The 26555-nt window shown below is 42.8% G+C and overlaps 3 protein-coding genes and 1 pseudogene across 3 annotated transcripts; 1 reads left to right on the plus strand and 3 right to left on the minus strand.

Annotated features, from left to right (window-relative positions):
• Positions 1–1653: 1653 nt before the first annotated feature.
• Positions 1654–3204, minus strand: LOC101074286 (sodium-dependent phosphate transport protein 2A-like; annotated as a pseudogene).
• LOC115252618 (sodium-dependent phosphate transport protein 2A-like) lies at positions 2950–8547 on the minus strand. The gene is made up of 7 exons (XM_029848184.1): positions 7713–8547; positions 4281–4424; positions 4091–4202; positions 3823–4018; positions 3457–3543; positions 3269–3320; positions 2950–3182 (listed from the first exon to the last, which is right to left on the minus strand). The coding sequence occupies exons 2-6, from the start codon at positions 4360–4362 to the stop codon at positions 3303–3305; spliced, it is 495 nt and encodes a 164-aa protein (XP_029704044.1). The 5' UTR covers positions 4363–4424; positions 7713–8547; the 3' UTR covers positions 2950–3182; positions 3269–3302.
• On the plus strand, positions 6813–12898 carry LOC101074509 (solute carrier family 22 member 5-like). Its single transcript, XM_029848183.1, has 11 exons — positions 6813–7118; positions 8460–8642; positions 8901–9004; positions 9209–9363; positions 9479–9650; positions 9877–10006; positions 10106–10203; positions 10951–11165; positions 11253–11435; positions 11529–11664; positions 11979–12898. The coding sequence occupies exons 1-11, from the start codon at positions 6912–6914 to the stop codon at positions 12040–12042; spliced, it is 1647 nt and encodes a 548-aa protein (XP_029704043.1). The 5' UTR covers positions 6813–6911; the 3' UTR covers positions 12043–12898.
• A 4628-nt stretch (positions 12899–17526) lies between these two features.
• LOC105417468 (solute carrier family 22 member 5-like) lies at positions 17527–20246 on the minus strand. Its single transcript, XM_029848690.1, has 6 exons — positions 19965–20246; positions 19698–19869; positions 19433–19559; positions 18589–18686; positions 17994–18208; positions 17527–17639 (listed from the first exon to the last, which is right to left on the minus strand). The coding sequence occupies exons 1-6, from the start codon at positions 20101–20103 to the stop codon at positions 17527–17529; spliced, it is 864 nt and encodes a 287-aa protein (XP_029704550.1). The 5' UTR covers positions 20104–20246.
• Positions 20247–26555: the final 6309 nt, after the last annotated feature.

A 26555-nucleotide genomic window follows, 5' to 3' on the forward strand; every position in this document is an offset into this window, starting at 1 on the left:
CAAAGTATGAATAGGCAGCCCCATGGTGGGTGAAACCACTCAAGTCCCACAAAGCACACACTTATCAGCTTGATGAGACTGTCCTCAAATGATCCGTAAGTAACAGTTATGGCGGGACAACTCTGATACTGAGAATGCTGCATATACAATGTGTTTCTCAGCTTCAGATTCAATTTACTTGTTTATATTGTTTTGTTTGTGTAATAGCTATTTTGTCACCTCACAATGCCTGAATCAGGAAAATAAATCGATTTGGTGGCATATTTCCTGTCAAGGCCATTTTCAAGACAGACTTTTTTTTTTTTTTATAAAAAAGCTAAACGCTTTGAAGAAAGGTCAAACAACTCCGAAGCTAGCTTGTCGACTCAACTTTCAGCCTTAGTTTCGATGACGATAGAAAAAGACTTCCCGATGGAACTGAAGTGCACAAGTAATCTGTACAATAGGAATTGAACTCTTGGAAACTGAGGAAAGAGAGGAGGAGGATTTTTTGAGGAAAGAGGAGGATTTTTTGTGTCATGGCTGCAGTTGAAGGAGACAGTCTCACCCCTGGTTTGTTCACTCAGTAAAGGCATTTATTGCCTATCTGTCTGCAATGCCACTGCTTTTCGTACTGTAAACAGCATAACAACATGGTGTTACGGACAATCAAGGAGGCCAGGACCCAGATGCAGAGTAAAAAGTAAAAGGTTCTTTATTGATAAGAACAATGCAAGGAGAAGCAGTTCACGGAACGAAGGATCAAAGTAGCAACAAAAACTGTAGAAAAGTAGCAACAAAAACAACAAACTAATAATAACCAAATAATGGGGAAAAAAACGTCGGGAAAAAGTTCAAACGAAGAACAGAGACAGGGCACTGGAAAAAACTCACATCACTGGGAGTAAGCACGGGATAGCGCGAGGCGAAAAACTGGAGATCTCTGAGGGTTGGAGCTAGGTGCTGCAGCAAGAACAACAATCCGGCACCGCAGGCAAAGAGAGGAGAGCTTAAGTAGACGCCGAGTCAGGGTAAGGAGCTGCAGGTGCGCCCGAGGCTCAGCGCTCTTCAGAGATCGGCCCGCCCCTGACTGCCGCTCCTGCAGGTGGAGGAGGAGGGGAGGAGCCCGAGCCATGACCAGAAACCGAACCACAACACATGGTTTATAAAACTATAAAATAGTTATTGAGTTGTGGATTGAGTCACATGGAACAATCGGCCCTTTTGGTTTTTGCTTCCATTTAAAATTGTGTTTTTTCCCAATACAGTGGAGTAAGATTACCGTCTGTCTGTCAGAGATCCATCACTTTGTTTGACCTTACAAAACGCAAAGTACATATGAGTATATACTGAGTGTATATATACTGTGTCTAAGTTTCACAATGTAGAAGAACCCCAACATCGGGACAGGTGTTTTCTGCACTTTAACACACAAATTAACACATTTTGTCTTGAGAGATGAGTCAAGTCCTGCTTCCTTCAGGTGATAACCCTACAGTCGAGTGCTGATGAACGCCCCTGCTTTAATGTGGTATGTCCTCTCCTGAGTACAATAAGGACATACCGGTTGGTATATTTGTTGTTCTACCTGCCAACATGCTTCAGTCTCCTGGCCTTCCTCGCTCTGGTTACTATTTCCTTTGACATTTGTCACAGTGTGGACAGTTCCACGCTCTAGTGGTGTTGTTGATCGGTTCCTGTGTATTCTCCACCATCCTAGGAACAACACATAAAGAACATCCTCAAGGATGGTAAATCCACAAGAACTTTTCCAAATGACAAAAAACATGGTGACACTGTCTCACTTATAGAAAGGGATAAAGAGCTCAAATGGTGGCAACATTTCACTCAAATTATTTACCTCTATTTTGTCTGCACACCCGCGACATTCGAGTAATGAGGTCATCGATGGGCTGCAGTGATGTCATCCAGATGGGGAAAAAATCCCAGTTCTACAGGACAGCTGGTAAACAATCAGGCATGTATAGTTGGAGTATATTCACTGTCGTGACAAATATGATCAGAACAATCACTGGTCCTCCGATCCCTGCCATCACCTCCCATCCTGCCATGAAGACAGCAAAAACAAGGGCTGGAAGAAGCAGGAAGCACAGCAGAAGGTAGAGGACCGCAAACCATCGATACCTGTTTAAGAATAAAATAACTTTGATTTCTTTTTTATGGTTCATTTAACAGCTTTTATTGTTATTGCAGACCTTGCAGTGCATCTGCCTAGTGCATGGGCCATATGGATGGGTAGATGTGTGGCAGGTTTGCAGAATACCGAGGAGGTTAAAGCAAAAATGACATAAAGCAACCTGAAAAAGAAAGGTTTAATTATATAGAAATCATTGTTGCATATGATACACTCAGTATCCTTGTACCTGTGTGGCGGCTGCTAGTTTGTCACCAGGACTAGCCAAAGCTGCGAGTATGGCTGTTGTCGTGGTTCCGAGGTTGGCCCCAAGTGTTAGAGGGTAAGCTCTTTCAATGCTGATTACCCAGATGCCTGAAAAAAATGGCATAATTAGCAACAATAATTTTAGCCATGTCTCTTAGTGGCATAGTCAGCTTTCCAAATTCGGCTATAGAAGAAGTATTCAAATGGCAGCTATGATGAATAAACTGATTCTGTACAGTAAAAAGAGTGTGTGTGCATTGTGCCTCTTTAAACCAGACCCCGCTTTTCTAATGCAGATGATGTTTTATCTACTCATCTTAGGCAAACAATGAAAACAGCCTCCACACCTGCATGGAAATTTCTACTACAATATTTATATATGTGAGTTTCCAGGATATGAGTGTGTATTTTGGTGAGTGTGTGTGTTACCTATGAGTGGAGTGATTGCAGAGGTAAAAATAGAACTACTCTGGACCAGAAAGGTTATGCCCGCCCCCACTAACAGTACCATATAACCCGCCAGCCACGTAAAAGGGAACGGGAAATCTGCCAGATGGAAATGAACAATCTTCTAAGCTTGGATTGGATGGTGACTTTGGTGGTCTTGCAGCTTTATTTTTTTTGTTTGTTTTTTTTACCTGTATTTACAACTTTATTGATAGCTTGGGACAACTGGCCCTTCAGGAGAGAGTTGAGCAGTTTAACCAATATTATTAGGCAGCAACACAGCACCAACAGAGAGGAAGCCAGGAGGATTAAACCGATCTCCAAGTCTGACAATGTACAGTTCACGAAGAGATGCCTACCTGGCAGAGAGGGAACATGGCACAAATGGCACGAATAACAGTGTTGGTATGTAACAAATATCTCAGAGTAAAGATGGCTTACATTTCGTTGTGTGGTCTGAATTGTTGTATATCCCTCATGTTCTTTCATTGTTCTGTTAAAACAAACAACAGCATGAGGCATTAGAGGTTTTATTGGGGAGGGTGTTTACAAATTTAAAAAAGTCTAGGTTGCATGTTGAATGTGTATTTAAGCAACAGGAAATTGGAAAAACCGTCAAGAGCAGACACCTTTGGGGCCATGCTTTGACACCACTGCTTCACCAGGCTCTTGTTCCTCACACTCTGGTCCCCTGCAGTAAAGGCTGCAATGACTGACTGATCAAGATAAACAAGAAAAATGGTGACATTATGTCATGTGTTGTATTTCATCTCATGGTTTGCTGCTGGTTTTATCTATGGTATCTAGTCTCTAGGGATTATCTAATTGCTCTTCTTTATCTGACAAACCTGAAGACCTTTGCCTGGTTGTAGTTGAGTAGGATTTTAATAATATTTAACTCTTGGGGAAAAAGTAACCATCCATCCAATGGCTGATGTTATCATGACAGTTCTGTGTGCAGTTAACAACTTTTTACTGTTCACTTGATGGGGTACCTGAATTATAGTTTTTGTGAGCAGGTCTGTAAGGATCTTCAGAAGTTCTGGAGCTTTGTTTTCACTGCCAAGCTGCAGAACATTGACCATAGCCTGTGACACCCGCATCAACAACCCACTAGCGGCTTCCAGAGGGAGGAGCACTAAAACGGACAGCCAGTTAAAGCAGTCATGGACTGTAGCACCAGAAAAAACCCTGGAATAGAGAGAGATTAAGTCTTTTGTTTTTGCCATGCACGTTTCAGAGCACAAACATTCAGATGTTCACCTTTCAAACTCATCTCTCTCTGCCACCTGCATGAGCGCAACAATAGTGTTGGTGACGGACGTTCCAATGTTGGAGCCCATGATGATAGGAATGGCCGACTGAACATTTAGCACTGCACCAACAAACAATAAGATCTGGGTAGCATCAACTTTCTGAAACTAGGTGAAACTGTGATGATGCTTGGACTCACAACCAGAGGAGACCAGGCTGACTATGATGGAGGTAGATGTTGAGGAGCTCTGCGCTAACACTGTCATCAGTATTCCCACCATCAGCCCTGCGACTGGATTTGAAAAAATAACATTTTGCTGGAAGATATCCCCGGCTACTCTGCCTGGGTGGAGACAAGAGAGCAGATAAGATCTATTGCTAAGTGGCCACCAGTTCAAGATGAATTCCAGAACCCTGATGAGGCATAAACAGCAGTGGAAAAAAGATATAAAGAGTAGAATTCATTTCTGTTTCCGTGCAGGTACTTTAAAGAGCGATGATGTCCCAATGAAGACTAGTAGTGATGAAAGTTCTTACCTCCTGCTAGCTGGAAAGCAGAACTTAAAATGTCGAGGGAGCACACGAAGAAATACAGAAGCAAAAAAAGGAGTGGGATTTTGCAGAGAGCAGATACCATTGTTTTCACCCTTGTTTGAGTCTAACACCCCATCTTTTCTGGTCCTAGCTACATATAAGTTACTCCAATAAAATCTTGGGGATTTGTTTAAAAATAGAAAAAATGTTTATAGCATTGATCCCAGTATGACTATGAAACACAACAGATGTGAAAAAAGGGTAGAAACTGTATGGGAGGTGCCACTGTGCATTGTAGATTAACTCAAAATATGAACTCTATTACTGGTGGTTTCATGGGTAGCTAAGAATTGCTGTTTTTCTACATAATTTGTATATAATGTGTTAGCCCCCTCACCACCACCACACACACACACACACATTAAGGTTTGTGGCTGAATTATCTAATACACTTGCAAATGTGTTATTAATTATTAGATGCTCCTCTAGATGTTTGCCCCTTCGACTCTTTACAATAGCTAATGTACAAAAACATTAGCCATGATGAAAGCTAAAATGTTAACTATGTCAATGGAATTATATAACATTTACATGTACAGAACACAGGTCACATCCTTCTTAGGACATCCGAAAATACAAGTTTTAAAATGTCTTGACTCTCTTTAATATTGAGCACAGCAACATTTTGGCTCTAAAGGTGCAGCTGAGAACCACCCTTAACAAGGAGACACAGCGAGTGGAAGAGTGCTGTTCCAAAGGGCATGCAGAGACTTTCCATGTGTGCATTGCTGATGTTAATTAATACGCCTGTGGCATGTTGAGTCAGCTATCTGAGCCCTCTTAAGGCGCTAGGAACGTAGCTGTTATATTACACAATTCCCAAACACTCATGTTGACGCTGCTCATACTCATCAGCACAAATAATGTTCATTTGCTGCTTTAATCAGCTTCAGTCTTTCACAATGAATCACAGGGAATAGCTGAGAAAAAAATATGTTTAAACTCAAGAAGGCAATTTACGACCCATACCCCTGACTGTTAAAGTTTCTTTAGTCTCTTTTTTGCTTTTAACGACTTTTTGAGGCGTTATTTCCTTTCCCAACTTGTTTTCTGAGAAGAAGTCTGCACAGGTTTAGGGCTGTTACACAGAACTGTGAAAAAGAGGGAAAAATCCAGTGCGACCGGATGTAATATTTTTATAGAAAGAGACTTTCTGAATCCAGTGAAACTCAAGTGGGACCGGCAGTTTGTTTTTTTACTCTGACCTTTTTATTTATTCCTTTTTTACTGCTCTTAAATAGTTTCCCCATTTAATAATCCACAAACGGCTAAAATAGTTCATCTGTCAACAAGCATTCTTCTAAAAAAGCTGTTGCTTTGCTTACAAATATGCCTGTCTGACATATTTGCAGCATACACTGCATGGCAAAAATCCTGTATGTCAAACTCCTTTTTTACACCTGACATTGTTTCAAGATGACAAATAACATCTGTTTGGAATCTAAACAATGCAACTGTCATCCCTGTTAGACCAAAGAAACAATCGCTTTTGATTTGTGGCTCTGTTTTGTGTGTCTCATTCATTGCACCACATGTTTTGGGTGCTACACTTCATAATTTGATGATTTGAAATAAAACCACAGCCACTGAATGACGATTATAATCACGGGTTTTTAACCTGTAGTTCCAGTCACAATCCAATGACCCAATTTAATACCACCTTCTTTTAGCATCCCTGTGGAAACGGTGCTGCAAATTTCTTGAAGAACAAAAAAATGGAGATGTGGCAGAGATACTGTTGTGGTGACAAAATGGAGAGCAAAGCAAAGCTTCCAGGCATCAGTACGGAAGTTTGGAACGTGTACATTCTAGGTTTTTGCAGTGAGAGAATGAAGATGCAGTGATGAATGCTGTCAGTGACTGAAAGTCTGGAGCAGACTTTAGTGGAAACGCTGGAGAAGGTTAAAAGGAAAACTGTCCGAACATGAAAGAGATTCCTTAAGTATGCAATAGAAATTATAAGCCAAGCCGCAGTTCTGAGATGACACAATTGATTATGTTTCTAATTTATCTTGGTGCCTTTAGGGTGAAATATAAATGACAATTGTTTGTACATTTGTGTGCATTTCCATGGGGTGGAGCTCACTGCTCAGGGGCTGGCTTACACCTGTACTTCAGAGGCTTATAAAACTTGTGCTGCCACAGAGCTCCTCACTCTCATTTTCATTGTCAAAGAAAACATCCGTCTTGTAAATTGCTTGCATTTCCTGAGGTTCAGATATTTGGTTCTTGGAAAATGATGAATTATGAAAGCGTCGTTGCTTTTGTGGGTCAGTGGAGATGCTTCCAGAAACTGATTTTTTTTCTCCTTTGCACCAGCATTGTGCCAAATGGACTTGTGTCGTTCAATATTGTTTTTGTGGGCGACAATCCTGATCACCATTGCCGGATTCCCGAGGTCAACCTCACCCAGGAATGGTTAAATGCCACTATCCCAGAAGAGGTAATCAAGCTTTTTTTTAAGAAAAAAGAAACATCTTGAAATAAAGAATGCAAATATATTTCTCTAAAAAGTTTGAGCCATACTGTCCAAGTCTGATCCTTCCATCTGGTGATGAACTGACAATTTTACAGAGTGTCAGCTCCCACCAAATTGTTCAGAACTGAAGAAGCTTTTACAGCCCTTTGTGATACTTTCATGTATTAATGTGCCCATGAGAAACATGGACAATTACGGATTAAAAGTTATAAAGATTTTTCCTTTATTTCAATACATATATTGTCCCCTTTTGTATAGGTTTTATACGAAGGTTCTATCTAAAATGTCAATAAACCAGTTAGTTTTTAGTCCTCTTCTCTGCTTTACCAGGAGCATAGTGGCCTTGGAAAGAATATGACCTGTTTTGACTGACTGAAACTTCTGTACAAAAAAAATGTGGAGAGAAATTAAGTACTTGTTCTTTTGTTCTGTTTTATTAACAATGCCAAAGGGACAAACAGACAGAATCAATAGGGAAATCCCTTCCCAAATGGTATGCACCCAACACCTGAAAATGTATTACAGATGTTTGTTGCATACCATTTCTCTCCCCTTTACCTTTTTGTTTGCCTTTTTCCTGTGTCCCGCACCAGTCCTCCAGCAGGATCAGTATGATGGTGGGTAGAGGTAAAGGGAGGCTTGTTCTTCCTGTCCAGGATGAACCTCAGACCCACTGTCAGATATGCTGATGCAGTGGTCCCTGGGCTCTTTTGGGTGCCTGGAAATGCAGGCACATATGGCTGCAGTAGTTAACGTTAATGACAAAGACATTGATACTACTGGCTGACCCTTCTGTCATCCAGACAATTCAGAATGTCAATAAAACTTTTGACTGCCAGCTCTTCACATGACGTAATCTGTATTGTTCAACAATTGCACTCATAAAAATCTGGAATGTGCTTTGACTATTTTTTCAAGGGCTTGAAAGAGAGAGAAAAATAAATAAATAATAAAAGTGCATGATGGTCAAAGCTAAGCTTAGGGGGGATCTGCTTAGTTTTAGTCAACATTTACACACACATCCTGTCCCTCACTCAAATAATACTCCTCTTTAAAACGGCCAGTAGTTGTTGGGCTGATGTTCCAACGTTGTTACGTTGGAAAAACAGCTTGGAAGAAAAAATTGTTACCTTTTTCCAACTTAACACAAGAAGTAGGCCCAAGCTAAACAGTAAAGTGTTAGAAGGTTGACTTCAGTGCAATTGTGCCCATGAAAGGGAACTATGGATTTCAAAAGTGCTGGCGGCTGTGTTTTCAATTTAAAGCCTGGCCTCTCCAACTTCATGTTGTCCCCCCTCATCTCAGGTAGTGAACGGGAAACTAGGACGCAGCAAATGCAGCAGATACCGGCTGGATGTGATCAGAAATCTGTCCGATCAGGGCCTGGTACCAGGCAGAGATGTCAACCTCACAAGCCTGGAGCAGGAGGGCTGTTTGGATGGTTGGACCTACAGTAAAGAAACCTACCAGTCGACCATAGTTACTGAGGTCAGTGTCAAGTTTATTATCTTAAAACTCAGAAACTCTTAAAATTACATTAATCTGAAAGTAGGGACCTTAACAAACCTGGCTTAAAGAAGATCAACTCATTGGAAGCAACACTGTTTAGATGCTCACAGCTCACAGCACAAAGTCAATCATTAAAACACAATTGAGGCTGCATAGACAAAACTGTCCAGTAATGAAAGTTTAATTCCCGAATCGTCTTGTAATATCTGCTTAATTCTCTACCTGCTGATGTTCCAGTTTGACCTGGTCTGTAGCAACCAGTGGAAGGCACCACTCACCTCCACTATTTACCTCCTGGGATTATTGGTGGGAGCCTTGATCACGGGGCCGCTCTCAGACAGGTACTTAAATCATGAAATCCTTCAATTGCATGATGCTGCGGCAGGGCTCTGGTCCTGGAAATGATTCAGTCTTATGCATCCAAAGTAAACATTTCCCCTGCATTAGTTTTTAAACAAATGTGAAATGATATTTTTTTGCTTTGAATTCATGTTTAATTTGCTGTCATTGTTCTAAACTCGTTCTTGTTTGGATTCCTACTATAGGTTTGGCCGGAAACCTGTCTTCTTTGCAATGATGGCCGTCCAGGCATTTTCTGTACTGATTCAAGTCCTTTCAGTTTCTTGGACAATGTTTTCCATCTTTTTCTGCATTAATGGCATAGCGCGCATCAGTTCTTACATTTCCTGTTTTGTGCTGGGTAAATGATATTTTCTGTAATTCATCAAGAGACATTTCTGTATTGATAAAGTGTAAAGACTTCCTGTTTTATACCACTAATGTTTCCTGCACTTCTCCATCCTTTTTCTATACAGGAACGGAAATCTTGACTGGCAAAGTTCGAGTCCTCTTTTCATCGTTGGGTATATGTCTAAGCTTTGCGATGGGCTACATGCTCCTCCCTCTCTTTGCATACTTTTTAAGGGATTGGAAATCTCTCCTATTCGCTATTTTTCCGACAAACCTCATGAGCCTTTTCTTTTGGTGGTAGGTTTCAATTTGTAATTATTATTATTATTATTTTGCTCTCTCGTGTGTTGATTGTGTCGATCTGTCAGCTTTTTTGTTATGTCAAATTTTTAAATGCTGATAAAATGTAGGTACAAAAAGTCAGCAAAATAATGCTTTGACTTCATGCTTTCCCACCATGTTCTTTGGTCTGTGTAGCAACCTCTCGATCCAGACACAGCGTGTTTCTCTGTTAAATGAACAGGTTTGTCCCAGAGTCTCCACGATGGCTGCTCTCTCAGGGCAGAGTCGCAGAAGCAGATGCCATACTGAGAAAAGTGGCCAGGATGAACAACGTTGAGGCTCCCGAGATCATCTTTGATGAAACGACACTTGTGCGTTCAGCTCGAACCGTATCGGTACATTTGCTGCTGCATTGACACTCGTCGGTGATCAAAAACTTATCTCTTATTTTCTGCCGGTGCTTCTTGCAGACGAAAGAGAAAACGACCACCCGCGTGCAACACAATGTCTTTGACCTGGTGAAGACGCGACACATCAGAAAGATAACTCTGATTACTTGCCTGGTGTGGTGAGTAAACTCTTGTCCTGCATCTACAACAAAATACAAAGATGTATCCACGCTTCTGCTCATCTGATTTCAATGGAAATCAGAGCTGAAAATGTTCCCCTCATTTAAATGCTTTTCAGCTGGGAACATCTGGCAGGAAACAGGCAGACAGAAAGGACATGTAAGGTCAACACAGCCTGCTGTTTGGTATCACAGCTGAGGCGCTAAGAACATTTTCCAAAGCTATATCCTGCAGTCATTACAGTGTAACTCTAAATAAGTCACACTTTTGGGATATCTGTCTGCCGACTCAGTTTCACCTGCAGTCGTTTGAATGGAGGAGCCAGGGGGTGGGAAGAAAGGGCAGTTAGCATTGCAACCCTGAATTTGCAGGTGGAGGCCACAGATCTACTTGTTTTGGCTGGTTCTTGGCTTGTTTTGAGTTTTTGCATAGCCGAGGTTGAGGTGCTATCTCATCTTAAATTGTTTCAATCTTGCACCGCCTCCAGGATGGTGTTGGCCATGAATGTGCCACATTCTCTTAGTGATAGTAGTAGACAGGCCAGTATTTCAGGCCAGATGTGCACTGTTAGAATCAGCCTGCATGAGGGTGGCATTCCCATTCCAGATGTGTCGGGACATATGCTTGAAAATATTGGATACTTCATTTACTGTGGGTCCTAAATGTTAGATCTCTATTATTGTAAATAAATGAGTCGTGAAAAGTCCTTTTTTTTCTTTAAAAAAAGTGCATTTCTATCGTTCAAGGTTTACCCTGAGGTTTGGATATTACGGCTTGACACTGAACACGTCCCAGCTTCACGCTAACCCTTATATCAGCTGTTTCATGTCTGCCGCTATCGAGATTCCGGCGTACGTCTTTGCATGGCTGGCGTTGCAGTACTGTCGACGGCGACCAGTAACCATCCTGGTCTTCTTCACTGGCTCATTGGCACTGTTCCTCATTCAACTGGTGCCTGAACGTACGGTACTTTGATAGTATAATAAAGAGAATCCATATCCATCATCAGTCGAGGAGGAATGTTCTGACAGTTTGTTTGTTTTTTTAGATCTATCTGGTCTTGCTGTGGCTCTGGAGTTGATGGGTAAATTTACTTTCACAGCAGGTGTATGCCTGCTGTATGTCTACGGAGCAGAAATATACCCAACAGTGCTGAGGAGCACAGCGACAGGGACATGCGGAATCCTCTCCAGAGTGGGAAGCAGCGTTGCACCTTTTTTGTTTAGCATTGGTGAGAGAAATGGGCAGCATCCTTTTTAAAACCTGAATTATCTAAATATCAAAGAGACACTTTCATTTCTTCATTTCATTTCTCTTTGCACAGGTGATTCCTTTGAGTATCTGCCCTATATCCTCCTGGGTACTCTGACTTTGGCGACTGGCGTCGCTTCTTTCTTTCTGCCAGAGACCTTTGGAAAACAACTGCCTCAGTCCATTGAAGAGATGCCCAAGGCAAGAAGGTAGGTTACTAAAGGAATAGACTCTGAAAAATACACCTATTGTTAATGTTTGCATTGCTATAATGGACAAAAGAGAATGAACAAAAATCTCCATTTGTTCCAAATGGGATTAAAATGGTTTGTTCCAATTGATGCAACAGGAAGGAAATAAATTAAACTTAGAGCTAAAGCATTAGACAAGAAAAACAGCAAAGGAAGCAGATGTGGAGATTTGTGGAAGTAGCAGAGTGAAGCTTCTTTATAACTAGCTAACAAGCTGATGCTTTGACCCCCCCAAAAAATGATGCCTTGTTTATTTGTATTTACATCCACAGCTTAAAGTGCCCCATGAAAACAAAGAAAGACCCCCCTAAGGTCATCAGTGAAAGTCCTCTCTGAGTCCCCGAGTTAATGTTTCTGCGGCTGCTTTGTGTGGAGTAAGACCAAAGAAGTGAAGCATTTCTGCACATCTCGAGGTTTTCGTCTTGAGTCAGGTGGATTTTTGCAGTCTTGCACTCCTGAGCCCGGTGCTGAACTTTGGCCACCGTGATGTTATGACTGTGTTCAAGCTCAAGTGCCCAGTTTCACCTTTGCTCATTGGTGTGTGTTGAATTGTTTTACCTTTGTCTGTTGTATCCGGCTACATGTTAGCATGTAGTGGTGTTCTAGTGGTGTCATGGGCACTTTATATTCAAGGGATTTTCTCTGGGTTCTCATGGTTTATTTAATGAATTTTTAAGTATGAATGTGTATGTTTTGTCCCACATTACATCCCAGATTGTGCAGTTTGTCACAGCAAACCCTAGCTGGTCAATTTTTTATTAAGTATTTTTAATCAAATTGATTTAATACAAGTATTTATTTGATCATCAAGGGATTTTAATTCTAGTAAATTGAGGATGGAACTATAGTTTGGAATGGGAAATAGTCTAACTGGACAATTGTGATTTATTTTTATGTCAATCTAATCATGTTCAAAGTTCCTAAGCTCCCAATCACTCAGATCAAAAAAAGCTCCAAATGTCTGATAGCTGTTCACTCCGGGATTAAACATTTTTGTAAATTGATACAAAATATAAACAAATTTAATTCAATATTATCAAATTGTTAAATTAGGAGGAAGGAAAGCAGGTCAAACTGGTTCAGAACTTTTAAAAACCAGAAACAGGCTCTCCAAAGCCATAAATGTTTCTTCTGTTTATTGTGCTTCTTCTTTTTATTGATCTAATAAACTAACACAGATACTAAAAGCAAACTCATTACCAAACAAGTAATCAAACACATTCCATTTGTCAAAGTACGGAGAAATGCAGAGAAATAAAAAAAAAAAAAATAATACTTACGTAGGTAGATAAAATAAGGGGCAACGATGCTGCCTATTTTGCCCATCATAGAGCAGCTGCCCAAGGCCGTAGTTCTCAGCACGGTTGGGTAGAGCTCCACTGTGTATCCGTACACGATAGAAAAGGCTACTGTCACAGCAAACTTGGCCATCATCTCCAGTCCTATGGCTACATAGATCAGTTCTAGAGGGAGTGAAACAGGATTACATTAGAAGTTATATGGCAGAGGCAGCCTGGGAATGCTCAACCATTATTCAGATTCAGATTTCCTTTATTTGTCCCACACGGGGAAATTTACAGCGCAGCAGCAAAAGAAAAAGTAAAATAAAACAATAAAATAAAATTTGGGGTAAGATATACAGAAAAAAGATGTATATAAATACAATAGTCCAAGATAAATGGATAATTGGCCCTTGTATACCTGTACATGGTATAGAGGCTGTATACAATATATACATACAATATATACACATTCACACACACACACACACACATAAAAATATATATATGGCCCCACTGGCCCACTGCTGAGTGAATGCCTCAGGCAACAAAAGCCCACCAAGGAGGAGGAACCTGAGGGGCTATCATGGAAGGACAAGCCCATGCATGGAATGTACCACCGACAAATCGAGGAAGTGGCTGATATCGAGAAAACATACCAGTGGCTGACAAAGGCCGGACTGAAAGACAGCAAAGAGGCACTAATCATGGCTGCACAAGAGCAGGCCAAGATCCTGTGGGACTTCCAGATCCAGACTGACAAGATGGTGGTGGCCAACCAGCCTGACATAGTGGTTGTGGATAAACACAGAAAGACAGTGGTGGTGATAGATGTAGCAATCCTGAGTGATAGCAACATCAGGAAGAAGGAACACGAGAAGCTGGAGAAGTACCAAGGGCTGAAGGAGGAAATAGAGAGAATGTGGGGCATGAAGGCAACAGTGGTCCCAGTGGTGATCGGGACACTAAGGGCAGTAACACCCAACCTGAGTTGATGGCTCCAACAGATACCAAGAACCACATCAGAGATCTCTGTCCAGAAGAGCGCAGTCCTAGGAACAGCTAAGATCCTGCGCAGACTCCTAGGCCTCTGGTAGAGGACCCGAGTCTGAAGGAATGAGGCACCGCCCAGGAGGGCGAGAAAGATATATATATATATATATATATATATATATATATATATATATATATATATATATATATATATATATATATATATATATACACACACACACACACACACACACACACACACACACATATATATATACAATGATCCCTCGCTATATCGCGTTTCATCTTTCACGGCTTCGCTGCTTCACGGATTTTTTTTGCGAGTCGTTCATTGCAGTTCTCAAATATAATCGAAGGTGGCATATCCGTTTATAAAAATCTTCTTGCTCAGAAAAAGAAAGAGCGCCAACAACTACCCATAACAATGTTCTTCTCTGGGAGAAAGACTCCTGCGCCTTCAGTAGAAACAGAGTCAGGACGAAGAGGCACAGCTGGGACTGGGAAATACGCGAGTGGCAATGTTTCCAACCTTGTATTACTAGATTAAAATTATTGTTTTAAACAAATTTTGGGCTTTAAAACAGGTTTTGATTTTTGGTTTCATTCTATAGCTCAGTATTGCATTGTAAAAAAAAAAAAAAAAATAAAGCTGACTACTTCACGGATTTCACTTTTCGCGTGTTATTTTTGGAACGCAACTCCCGCGATAAACGAGGGATCACTGTATATACAATATACACATCGATATACATATCAATACAATATACATCTCAGAATATATAATATTTATATAATATTCATGTTCTTTGACTTCTCCAGTGCCTTCAACACAATCCAGCCATCATTGCTGAGAGGGAAGATGGAGGGAGCCGGAGTCGACTGTCACCTAGCTGCCTGGACCACCGACTACCTCACCAACAGACTACAGTACGTGAGGCTCCGTGACTGTGAGTCCGACGTGGTTGCCTGCAGCACAGGGGCACCGCAGGGTACAGTTCTCTCTCCCTTCCTCTTCACTCTCTACACATCGGACTTCAGCCACAACTCGGACAGCTGCCACCTCCAGAAGTTCTCCGACGATACAGCCATCGTTGGATGTGTGTCTGAGGGGAACGAACTGGAGTACAGGGAGGTCATCACCAACTTTGTCGCCTGGTGTGGACTGAACCATCTGCGCATCAACACCAGCAAGACAAAGGAGGTGGTGATCGACTTCAGTAGGAAGGCTTATCACATTGCACCCGTGAACATCCAGGGTTTGGACATTGAGATCGTAGAGGAGTACAAATACCTGGGTGTTCATCTCAACAATAAACTGGATTGGACTCATAACACAGACTCCCTGTACAAGAAGGGCCAAAGTCGTCTTCATCTGTTGAGGAGACTGAGGTCCTTTGGAGTGTGCAGGTCACTGCTTAGGTGGTCTTCTACGCTATGGTCTGCTGGAGCTGTGGAAGCTCAGAGAGGGACAAGAGACTCAACAAACTGGTCAGAAGGGCTGGCTCAGTTCTGGACTGCTCTCTGGACTCCATTGAGGAGGTGGGTGAGAGGAGGATGTTAGCCAAGCTGACATCAATTATGGACACCCCCTCTCACCCCCTACACAAGACTGTGGGGGCCTTAAGCAGCTCCTTCAGCAGCAGACTGTTACACCCACGGTGTAAAAGGGAACGTTACCGCAGGTCATTCATCCTAACTGCCGTCAGATTGTTCAACATGCACAACACTTAATTGTAGCACCAATAACCCAGGGTTGGCATATTTGCACTAACTAATCATCCTACCTCTGGAATGTCTTATTTGCACCTTAATTTTTCTTCACACTGTCCGACACTCCTTCTGTACATAATTTTAATTTCTGTATATACTGTACAATGTACATAGCAATGTACATAATATAAGAGGTTGTTTTTTTTCTTTTAGTACTTTTCTGTATTGTTCACCACGGGCTACCGCTGTAATGTGCAATTTCCCCGATGTGGGATCAATAAAGTCTTTTATCCTTATCCTTATATTTAGACTGTGCTGTTGAGCATTATGTTTATTGTGCAGTCTGACAGCAGCCGGCAGGAAAGATCTGCGATACCTCTCCTTCACACAGCGAGGGTGGAGCAGCCGCTCACTGAAGGAGCTGCCCAGTGCTGTCAGGGTGTCCTGTAGGGGGTGGGACGTGTTGTTCAACATGGATGACAGCTTAGCCATCATCCTCCCATTTCCCACCACCTCCACTGAGTCCAGGGGACATCCCAGGACAGAGCTGGCCCTCCTTACCAGTCTGTCCATCCTCCTCATGTCCCTGTCCATGATGCTGCTAGACCAGCAGACTATCCCATAGAAAATGGCTGATCAAACCACAGTCATAGAAAGTCCTCAGGAGTGGTCCCTGCACTCCAAAAGACCTCAGCCTCCTGAGGAGGAACAGTCTGCTATTGCCCTTCTTGACAAGGGTGTCTGTGTTGTGTAAATCCAGGTTGTGTTGTGTAAGTCCAGTCCAGGTTATTGTTTAAGTGAACACCCAGGTACTTGTAGGTCTTCACCACATTGACGTCCGTTCCCAGGATGTTCACCGGTGCAGGCGGGAGGTTGTTACGCCTGCGGAGATCCACCACCAGCTCCTTGGTTTTACTGGCGTTGATCTGGAGGTTGTTCCGCAGGCTCCGGTCCACAAAGTCCTGAATAAGTCCTCTGTACTCCATATCGTCCCGATCAGTGATGAGGCCAACAGCAACAGAGTCGTCAGAGAACTTCTGGAGGTGACATGATGATGAACTGTATGAAAAATCCGCGGTGTAGAGGTTGAATAGGAAAGGAGCCAGAACTGTTCCCTCCGGGACACCAGTGCTGCACAGAAGCCGATCTGACTCGGAGCCCTTCACCCTCACAAATTGTGGTCTTTGTGTGAGGTAGTCCAGAATCCATGTTGTGAGGTGGTGATCCACCCCAGCTACCTGCAGCTTGTCCCCCAGCAGCCTGGGCTGGATGATGTTGAATGGACTGGAGAAATCAAAAAACATGATCGTCACAGTGCTTCCAGCCTTCTCCAGGTGAGTGAGGGAGGAGTGGAGGAAGTAGATGATGGCGTTGTCCACTCCGATGCTCGGCTGGTAGGCGAACTGCAACGGGTCCATGAAGGAGCTCACCAGTGGACGCAGGTGGGCGAGGATGAGTCTCTCCAGCGTCTTCATCAGACGAGACGTCAGAGCTACCGGCCTGTAGCTGTTGAGCTCCTCGGGGTGCAGTGTCTTAGGCACTGGGACGATGCAGGATGTCTTCCACAGCTGCGGCACTCTCCCCAGCTTCAGGCTCAAGTTGAACGTGTGACTGAAAATCCCACACAGCTGGTCTGCGCAGGACGTCAGGAGCCTGGAGCTGATGCCATGCGGACCCGTCACTTACCTGGCCCTGTTCTTCTTCAGGGCCTTCCTCACCTAGTGTGTTGTGAGGAACAGGCTGGAGCAGGGAGGTGTTGGTGAGGAGGATGGGCATGGGCCAGAGTGTGAAGAGTCAGCTATGTGTGAGCTGAAAGTCATAAGAGAGGGGGATGGGGGACAGGAGTAACAGTGGATTGGGGGCACAGACAGTGGCTGGGGTAGCAGCAGAGGAGACTGAGCTGGGGGAGAGGTGGGTGCTGAATCAAATCTGTTGAGGTTGAGAGACCGGGGGTAAAGAAAATAAATTACTGAAATTGGGGAAAACCTGTAAAGATGTAAGAGGTAGAAAATAAAAGTGAAAGCCTGGGGGTATCCCAGGTACGTGCTTAACCACAGCACAATAAGTGTAAATGAGTGTAAAATGGGGTCCAAATCTTTGCCAACAACTGCTTTTGTGGTGCCCATCACTATTATTTACAAGTATTTATTCCAGTCAGGTGCCACCGCCTAACCCTAACCCTGGAAAAATGACACAAACTCACAAACTAAAATAAAACAAACCAATGACATCTATTACTCTAGTGTCACGGTGATGTTTGTAAAACAGCATTGCTACTCATACCTGCTGGTATCAGCTGTATTATGAGCAGGAACATTCCTGCCATGCACAGCGTTGAGAAAACCGTCACCCGTCTGGAACACCAGCGGAAAAACACCCAAGATAAAAAGTAGGCTGGAATCTCAACCAGCGCTGACAGGAAGCAGTTCAAGAATGCATTGCCGTGAAGGTTCCCGGTGTTCAGCGAAACGCCCAAGTAGGTAATGGTGACGGTGGGCCTGCAGGGACGGCAAAATGTGTTAGTCTCTGTGTGTTTGCTGCTGATCAGTTTAATATTTAAAATGTGCAAGATTTGCCTGCACAATAACTGTAAATGCCGATTTTCAGACAGTTCAGGTTATAAAACTACCGGCCTGCTGTGCAGTTACATGACGCCTAATTGGGACATCAGTCGCATTCTTCACAGCACCTGACAGGCCATTATTTGTTGTTAATCAGACGTCCCACCAAGGCGGCTGCCAGCGCGCATCAACGTAATTGTCAAATCACATCGGCGTGGCCGCCTGACGTCTGCATGTGTGTGCTTCGCCGTGTGTATTTGTGAGTCCCGGGGTCGCTGTTCCAAATGTGGAGGTCAGGTGGGACAGTGGGGACTCACCACAGCAGCCACAGCGTGACGGAGATCCCGCAGACGTTCCGTGAACTGACCAGTTCGCAGATGTTTGGGGGGCTTCTTGGAGGAGACTGGATGTCTTTCTGTGGGGGGGACAGGGTAACAAAACCCATACACATCTGTAAATCATTCATTTCTAGAGCTGCTTGTCGATATATGGACACATGCTGAGGCAAAACAAAGGGATGATTTACAGAGCGGCGAAGATCAAGGTTCAATCTAGTACCGGAAACAGGCGAGAGTGCGAGAAACAGATCTACACTACAGGGCGTTATCAAATATTCATCGATTCTCAAATATTCATCGTTTCAATAACTGCCTGTAACTCTCCATGCTTTGTGTTGTCTCGTGTTCCATGTAATCTTGTCAGTTTCAGTTATGTTTGGATTTGCACGGAGGAATCAGCGGGAGGAAGAAAAGTTGGCAAAAATAAATGAGGCCTGAGCTTCAGCTTTATGCCAGAAAACTATTTTTTCTTTCTATTTTTGCCTCCGCCTGGCAGCAATGGGTTAGAGGAGGAGAAAAGTCATGATGCAATGTTACCCTATAAAAGGGAAGGAATAAAGACACAGACATGAGTAAACAGGCACCAAATGAGTGGCAATTAAACAGAAGAGCAGCTGGTAAACGGGTATGAACTGGAAACTTTATCGTCTTCATTTGTTTCATCCCACTAACTTTTCCTTGAATTCTATTTAACTCGGACTCTTGCAGCCCTACAGGCTCCCTTTGTCTGTTGTGTTACCAGGATTTGTACGTCATGCATTAAATAATAATTATTGTTACATAACCGAAGAAAAAAGTGCAGAGTTTTGGCAGAGGCTCTGACCTGTAAAGGCGTAAAAATGACCGTTGGAGGCTTGACGTTGTTTTTCTTTGCGGCAGCTCTGATGATCGCTTCGGCCTCTTCAATTTTCCCGCAGGACACCAGCCACCGAGGAGACTCAGGGATGTACCTGCCTCAAGAGGTGGAAGAGGGACACATTGCCAAGAACCATCATAGCCTTTTCTTTTGGTTCGAAATAAAAAAAACACCCTGAGCTACAATTTGTTCCTAGAATACATCATAAAGTCATTATTTGTCTTCCACCTACCACCAAAAAGGTATATAGAGTAGGTTTGGCAGCGCAAGAGCCACCAGGAGCATCCTCCAGTCTCTAATCAAGAACGCCAGCAGCGGCAGCATCATGTAGCCAACAGCAAAGCCCAGATTCACGCCCAGCGTGGCGAATGTTTTGCGTAACCGTGGCGATAAAAGCTCCGATCCTAAAGATCAAAAACAGGATGAAAATGACGCCGACTTAACGCGCTGTAGTTGGAAACTTGGGCTAACCTGTCACTAAATACGAGAAGGAAGATACCTAGCACGAATGTGCTGGAGTAACTGAAGGTGTTGCCCAAGCCAACGAGAAAGTACATGCAGCAGAAGAAGGTCCAGGACGGAGAGAAGATCAGAAGGAAGTCGGAGACTGCGTGGATTCCAATTTCCACAAAAACCATGAGTTTCCTCCCGTTCCTGAAACCACAGAATCATTTTCCATCAGGACCTGAGCAGAAACTGGAACGGAATCTTTGCTGTGGTGTCAAAGATGGATCCGTCTCAGGGGTCAGAGGGTGAGAGACAGGAATGCACCCTGGACAGGTCAACAATCCACTGCACGACACACACACACACAGCTTTTGCTTACACACTCACAAAGGGTGTTGCGTGCTTGCTCCATCCAGGATGAGAAGTTTTGCCACTCCACCGGTGTCAAGGTCAAAGGTTAGACAAGTGGTGGAACCATTCCGCATCCAGCCAGCCAGCTTGTACAGGCTGTCCTGCTTCTGTAGAAATCAACATCTGGCTGATCTGATTTAATCCTCTTACCCCTTTCTTATTTCAAAATCTGTCAGGTTCTGACCTCTGAAACAAGAGCTTCAGAACACCAACATTATGAAAGTGAAGAGAAAATAGCTGAATCACCATTTTACTGCCTGTGCAACAGGGAAATTGCATTGCATGAAATATACATGTTTCTATAATGGGTGTACGAAGGGGAGTGATTGTGTATAAGAAATAAATACGTAAACTCATTTATTGTACTTTTTTTCAGGCCTCCGTCATCTCTGGTTTGAAGTATGAAGGCTCAGTCTGTATCTTACCAAAACTGCTTTTTGTATCTTTCTGATTTGACCGTGGTCACAATCTCCTTCAACAAACAATCCAGACACACAAAGAAAAGCATTGTTGACGTTTACCTGATGATGCTATTCGGTGGAGTCCCCCCATGAAATGCCTAGCCAATGCTGAGTTTACAGGCAGACAGTAAAGTTGCTTAATGCTCAAAGGGCAAAAGTATCATAAAATCCATTATCAAGAGAGAGAGAGAGAGACATAGAACATAGAAAGAGAGAAAGAGAGATTATTCACTGCAATAGCAAACAAAATCAATGTGACAGCAGTGTTTTTTTATGGGGTTTTGAACTAATTAGAGGCTTTTCTATCTTGCATTCTCACCCTGATTTTTTTTCCCATTAAATTACAATAGGGAAATCTCTCTCAAGTATCAAATCCTAAAAGGCAAAGGTTGCTTCTGCCAAGATTTTGCTCACCTGTAGCTTGTGATATCTCTTACTGTTTATTCTACATAATAGCGCAATTTTTTTTAATTTATTCATTTATTTATTTATTTATTTATTTATTCATTTATTTATTTATTTATTGTTTGAAGATTTCTCCTTTTTTGTTGGTAAGTTTATAGCCAAATGCCAAATAATGTTTATGGTTTTCACTTTTTTTTAACGCACTAAGTTGTTGATTATTGCAGCAGCGCCCCCTTGTGGCGATGGTATCGCTTATCTACTCTGACACGTGCGCTTCTTTGTTGCCTTCAAGGCGTCAGATGGGGTAAATTATGTGTGAATCTCTTGTCATTGACTGGCTGCTGCACCACTGGCTGGCCGCTATTTCACCACCAATGAGCACAAATCTTTTATTCCCTCAGAAATTATGATTTTTATTTTTTATATATTTTAATGACTTAACGAGAAGCTTCTTAGAATGTATAAAACTCTTACTCAGCATGTTTTTATCAATGTAACCCAGTCACCACTATTTCAAGACCATGAAAATGATCCATAAACCTTTATTATTCCTTTTTTGATCAAACCATAAAAATGCTTTTTGAAAAAAAAAAAAAAAAACAGGTTACGTGTGTTCAGGGACGTGTTCAGCCTAAGTTTAAAAGGAACTGCTGGTTGTTGGGTCACAGGATCCTCACAAATTCTTTGGAGTTATTCATTTAAGCTCATTATCCACTTATTATTGAAGTTAGCTGGAATAAAGCCACTAACCTACAGCACATTCACATGTAAAAAAAACAATCTTTAGAGTGGATTAAGGTCATTGGCATAAGAATACAAACAGTCTATCTCTCTGCTGGCTAGAACAATGGCTCATCAGGACAGACATTAGCATTCTATCGATGTTTTGTCTGTAGCTCAATTGAATTTGTTCATTGATCATCTTCTTTTTAAATAAGGTAAACATGCCCAAGGAAGCCTCTGTGCACTGATAACGTGCACAGAGGCTTTGATGAGGCAACCTGGTCACAGGTTTGGCCATCTGCAAATATTTCAAGTCATAACAGGACAGAGGAAACCTAATTTGCACCCACAATGATGACAGGGAAGACACTGTGGATAGGCTGAATCTTGGTGTTTTTTTTACATTAAACTAAATAAAAAGCCAAATTGTCTTGTGCTTAAACTAGCATATTCAACTAAGAGACAAAAACTCTTAAATTCTGTGCGAGGAAACATATATCGCTGAAATGGATGGAGGGTAAACCTGGCAGAGGGTTATTTTTGGCATAATACCAATGGAAAATTTGACCAACAAACCTACCTGTATATTATTCCAGAGTATTCCTTCATAGCTAGAATCCTATGAAGGAATGGTTTAATCAATATTAACTGCTGCCCAACTCCATCCCAAACCTCCGTGACATGATATTTGTGCAGTAAAATAGATACAATCAAGTAAAGAACACTAGTTAATCCTCTCAGTTTGTAACTAACCTGGTTGCTGTGATATCTACTCAACTTCTTCCTGAGGATTCTTGGCTTAATGTGGCCTAAAAACAGACCAATGGGATTCTAACTGCTTAGCGACATTTAGATTATGGGCACGTGAGAGTCTTTGGGTATTTAAAAGTGAGGAATGTTGTTTCCAGAAAAAAAAAAACAGCATCACTCCGGAGGGGTGTTGGGCCGGGAAATTCATGTTGGATGGGCCACTCGAAGGGGTTTTAATAACATTTCTTTGAGTAAATCAGTCTAATCAGCATGTGTCAGTCTCAGAGTAGTTGCTCCCCCCCCCCCCCCCCCCCCCCCCCCCCCCCCCCCCACAATGTCACACTTTGATGAAGAGGTCACTTCCTTGTTAAAAAAAAAAGAAAAGGGGGGGGTCTGAACTCGAGCTTTTCCGCTCTGACTCCGGCACGCAGAGGGGCCGGCTAAATCTGCCCCACTGAGCTCAACCCCACCGCTGGTACTGAGCTCGACTCTTCTTGGCAGATCCCCCCCCCCCCACTCTCATACCCTCAAGAACCTTAGAGCATTTATTTCTCCCTCAAAAGCAGGGGGAAAGAATGGGCGACTATGATGAAGACACCGCGTTCCTTGGGCAGACCGGTCCTTATTACTGGACCACATTCTTCCTCCTGAACATGGTCTTTGTCTCAACAGGATTTAATGGCCTTTACATCGTCTTTGTCGGGGCGACGCCGAAACACCATTGTCTCATTCCGGACGTTAACCTGACAGAGGAGTGGAGGAATGCCATCATTCCCATCACTGCAGTAGGTGGTGAGGAGGTGCAGAGTCAGTGCAGCAGGTACAAGCTGGATGTGGTGCGGAACCTTTCTGCTGAGGGATATATTCCCGGGAAGGATGTCAACCTCACCAGCCTAGAGCAGGAAGGGTGTTTGGATGGATGGAACTACAGCAAAGAGATCTCAATCAATCAATCAATCAATCAATCCATCGATCAATCAATCAATCAAGCAAGCAAGCAAGCAAGCAATCAATCTTTATTTATTTATATAGCATCTTTTACAATCAAAATTGTTTCTAGGCACTTTACAGAATCCCAGGGCCTGACCCCCAACAAGCAACAGTGGCAAGGAAAATCTCCCCTTTCACAGGAAGAAACCTTGAGCAGGACCAGGCTCATGTAGGGGGACCCTCCTGCTGATGGCCGGCAGGGTAGAGAGAGAGGAGAGGAGAGGAGAGGAGAGGAGAGGAGAGGAGAGGAGAGGAGAGGAGAGGAGAGGAGAGGAGAGGAGAGGAGAGGAAACCATGACCCAGTGGGCTGACAGAGGCCTGTCAGGTGATCATGTTTCTGGACCCCGGCAGCCTTGGCCTATAGCAGCATAACTAAGATGTTAACCTAATGATTAGACGACCCCTTAATTATGATAATAATAATGTAAGTATGATAATAATAATAGTAACAGGGACTATGGAATTAGTGACAATAAGCTTTTTCAAAGAGGTAGGTTTTAAGTCTAATTTTAAAAGTAGAGATGGAGCCAGCCTCCTGTACCTGGACAGGGAGCTGGTTCCACAGCAGGGGAGCCTGGAAGCTAAATGCTCGGCCTCCATTCTACCTCTAGAGACTCTGGAGACCACAAGTAAACCAGCATTCTGAGAGCGCAGTGGTCTATTGGGCCGATAAGGTGTCACTAGCTCCTCCAGGTAGGATGGAGTTAGGCCTCTGAGGACCTTGTAGGATATTAAAAATCATTCTAAATTTAACGGGCAGCCAATGAACAGATGCCAGTACAGGAGTTATGTGATCTCTTGTCAATACCTGTCAGAACTCTGGCTGCAGCATTTTGGATCACCTGGAGGATTCTTAAAGAGTTGTTTGGACACCCTGATAATAAAGAGTTACAATAGTCCAGCCTGGAAGCAACAAATGCATGGACTAACTTTTCAGCATCATGCCGCGTCAGTAGCTTCCTGATCTTTGTGATGTTTCTCAAGTGAAAAAAGGCACTTCTAGAGACTGTTTTAACGTGTGAGTTGAAGGAGAGATTTTGGTCAAAAATTAGTCCTAGATTCCTCACAGAGAGACTAGATGTTAATGAGATACCATCTAGAGTGATAATGTGATCTAATCTATCCCTGAGAGGTTCAGGACCCAACACCATGACCTCAGTTTTTCCTGAGTTAAGGAGGAGGAAATTTGAAGACATCCAAGACTTTATGTCTTTAAGACAGGTCTGGAGCTTCACTAACTTCTCTGTCTCCTCTGGTTTCATGGATAAATAAAGCTGAGTGTCATCAGCATAACAATGAAAATTTATCTCATGCTGCCGAATAATGTTCCCTAAGGGAAGCATGTACAGGGTGAAAAGGATTGGTCCAAGTACAGAACCTTGAGGAACTCCATGGCTAACCCTACTGTATGAGGAGGGAACACCATGGACATGAGCAAACTGGTATCTATCAGATAAATATGATCTAAACCAGTCTCGTGCTGTCCCTTTAATCCCAATCACATGTTTCAGTCTATGTAACAGGATGCTGTGATCAACTGTATCAAAAGCAGCACTGAGGTCCAGCAGAACCAGCATAGAGACCAGTCCATGATCTGAAGCTATGAGAAGATCATTAGTAACTTTAAGAAGTGCTGTTTCTGTGCTGTGATGAGCTCTAAAGCCTGACTGAAACATCTCAAACAGGCTGTTTCTCTGCAGGTGCTCCAGTAACTGAGTCACCACCACCTTCTCAAGAATTTTAGACATAAAAGGAAGTTTGGATATTGGCCTGCAATTTGCTAATACAGGATCTAGTGATGGTTTTTTTAAGCAACGGCTTAACCACTGCCACCTTGTGGGACCGGGGTACATAACTAAAGAACCATTGATCTGGTCCAGGATAGAACTGCCTATCAATGGTAAAACATCCTTCAACAGGTGTGTTGGGATGGGATCTAAAAGACACGTGGTGGACTTGGCTTTATGAATTAGCGATGACGCCTCAGAAAAATATATAGGGCTGAAGGAGTTTAAGAGCTCGCTGGAGAACCTGTATATTCCCACAGTCAGCACATCTGGTGATGGTCCAGTTGTTGGGATGGCCTGGTTAGCTTTCTCTCTGATAGCTAGAACTTTAGCTAGAGCTCATGAAGTCTTCACCATTAAGGGAAGAAGGGATACATGGATCTAAAACATTGTGACTCTTGGTTAATTTGGCCACAGTGCTGAAAAGAAACCTGGGGTTGTTCCTGTTTTCTTCAATTAAAGAAGAAAAATAAGCTGTTCTAGCCTTGCGGAGGGCCTTTTTGTAAACTACTAGACAGTCTTTCCAGGCTACATGATAGCTGTCTATTTTACAAGAATGCCACTTGCGCGCTGATATGTGAATTATACCAGGGGGCACAGCTCCTATGATTTACTATTTTCTTTTTCAGGGGGGCAACAGAATCAAGCGTGATTCTCAGTGAGGTTGCTGCACCTTCAGCAATAGAGTCAACCTCAGCAGGGCTAAGATTATAGTGATTTATCCCTGGGGAAACACACAGTGGTCCTGGGATCAGCACAGGGATCACTTCTTTAAATTAGCTACAGCATTATCTGAAAGACATCTGCTATAGTAAGACTTTGTTCTGAGCATAGAAGAATCCTTAATCATAAATGTAAAAGTGATCAAGGAGTGATCTGACAGGAGTGGCTTCTGAGGGAACACTGACACATGTTCTACCTCAACACCATAGTCAGAACTAGATCTAAGGTGTGGTTGAAGTTATGAGTTGTTTGGTTTATCTGCTGGAGGAAACCAACTGACTCAAGTAATGAAATGAAGCCATTTCTAAAGCTGTCATTTACAATGTCTACATGGATATCAAAGTCTCCAATGATAATGACTTTGTCCGTTCTAAGGACCAAGTCAGAAAAGAA

Source organism: Takifugu rubripes, chromosome 15 (assembly GCF_901000725.2).
Source record: "Takifugu rubripes chromosome 15, fTakRub1.2, whole genome shotgun sequence".
Taxonomy (NCBI): Eukaryota; Metazoa; Chordata; class Actinopteri; order Tetraodontiformes; family Tetraodontidae; genus Takifugu; species Takifugu rubripes.

Coding starts and splice junctions, on each gene's coding strand:
- LOC105417468 (XM_029848690.1), bottom strand. CDS start 20,103: ATGGTTTTTGTGGAAATTGGAATCCACGCAGTCTCCGACTTCCTTCTG. Junction 19,870..19,964: donor CTCCAGCACATTCGTGCTAG/GTATCTTCCTTC, acceptor TTTGATCTTTAG/GATCGGAGCTTTTATCGCCA. Junction 17,640..17,993: donor AATACAGCTGATACCAGCAG/GTATGAGTAGCA, acceptor CAACCTCAACAG/ATTTGATTCAGCACCCACCT.
- LOC101074509 (XM_029848183.1), top strand. CDS start 6,912: ATGATGAATTATGAAAGCGTCGTTGCTTTTGTGGGTCAGTGGAGATGC. Junction 11,166..11,252: donor CATTCAACTGGTGCCTGAAC/GTACGGTACTTT, acceptor TTGTTTTTTTAG/ATCTATCTGGTCTTGCTGTG. Junction 11,436..11,528: donor ACCTTTTTTGTTTAGCATTG/GTGAGAGAAATG, acceptor CTCTTTGCACAG/GTGATTCCTTTGAGTATCTG.
- LOC115252618 (XM_029848184.1), bottom strand. CDS start 4,362: ATGGTGGGAATACTGATGACAGTGTTAGCGCAGAGCTCCTCAACATCT. Junction 4,019..4,090: donor GAGAGAGATGAGTTTGAAAG/GTGAACATCTGA, acceptor TCTCTATTCCAG/GGTTTTTTCTGGTGCTACAG. Junction 3,544..3,822: donor TCACAAAAACTATAATTCAG/GTACCCCATCAA, acceptor TATCTTGATCAG/TCAGTCATTGCAGCCTTTAC.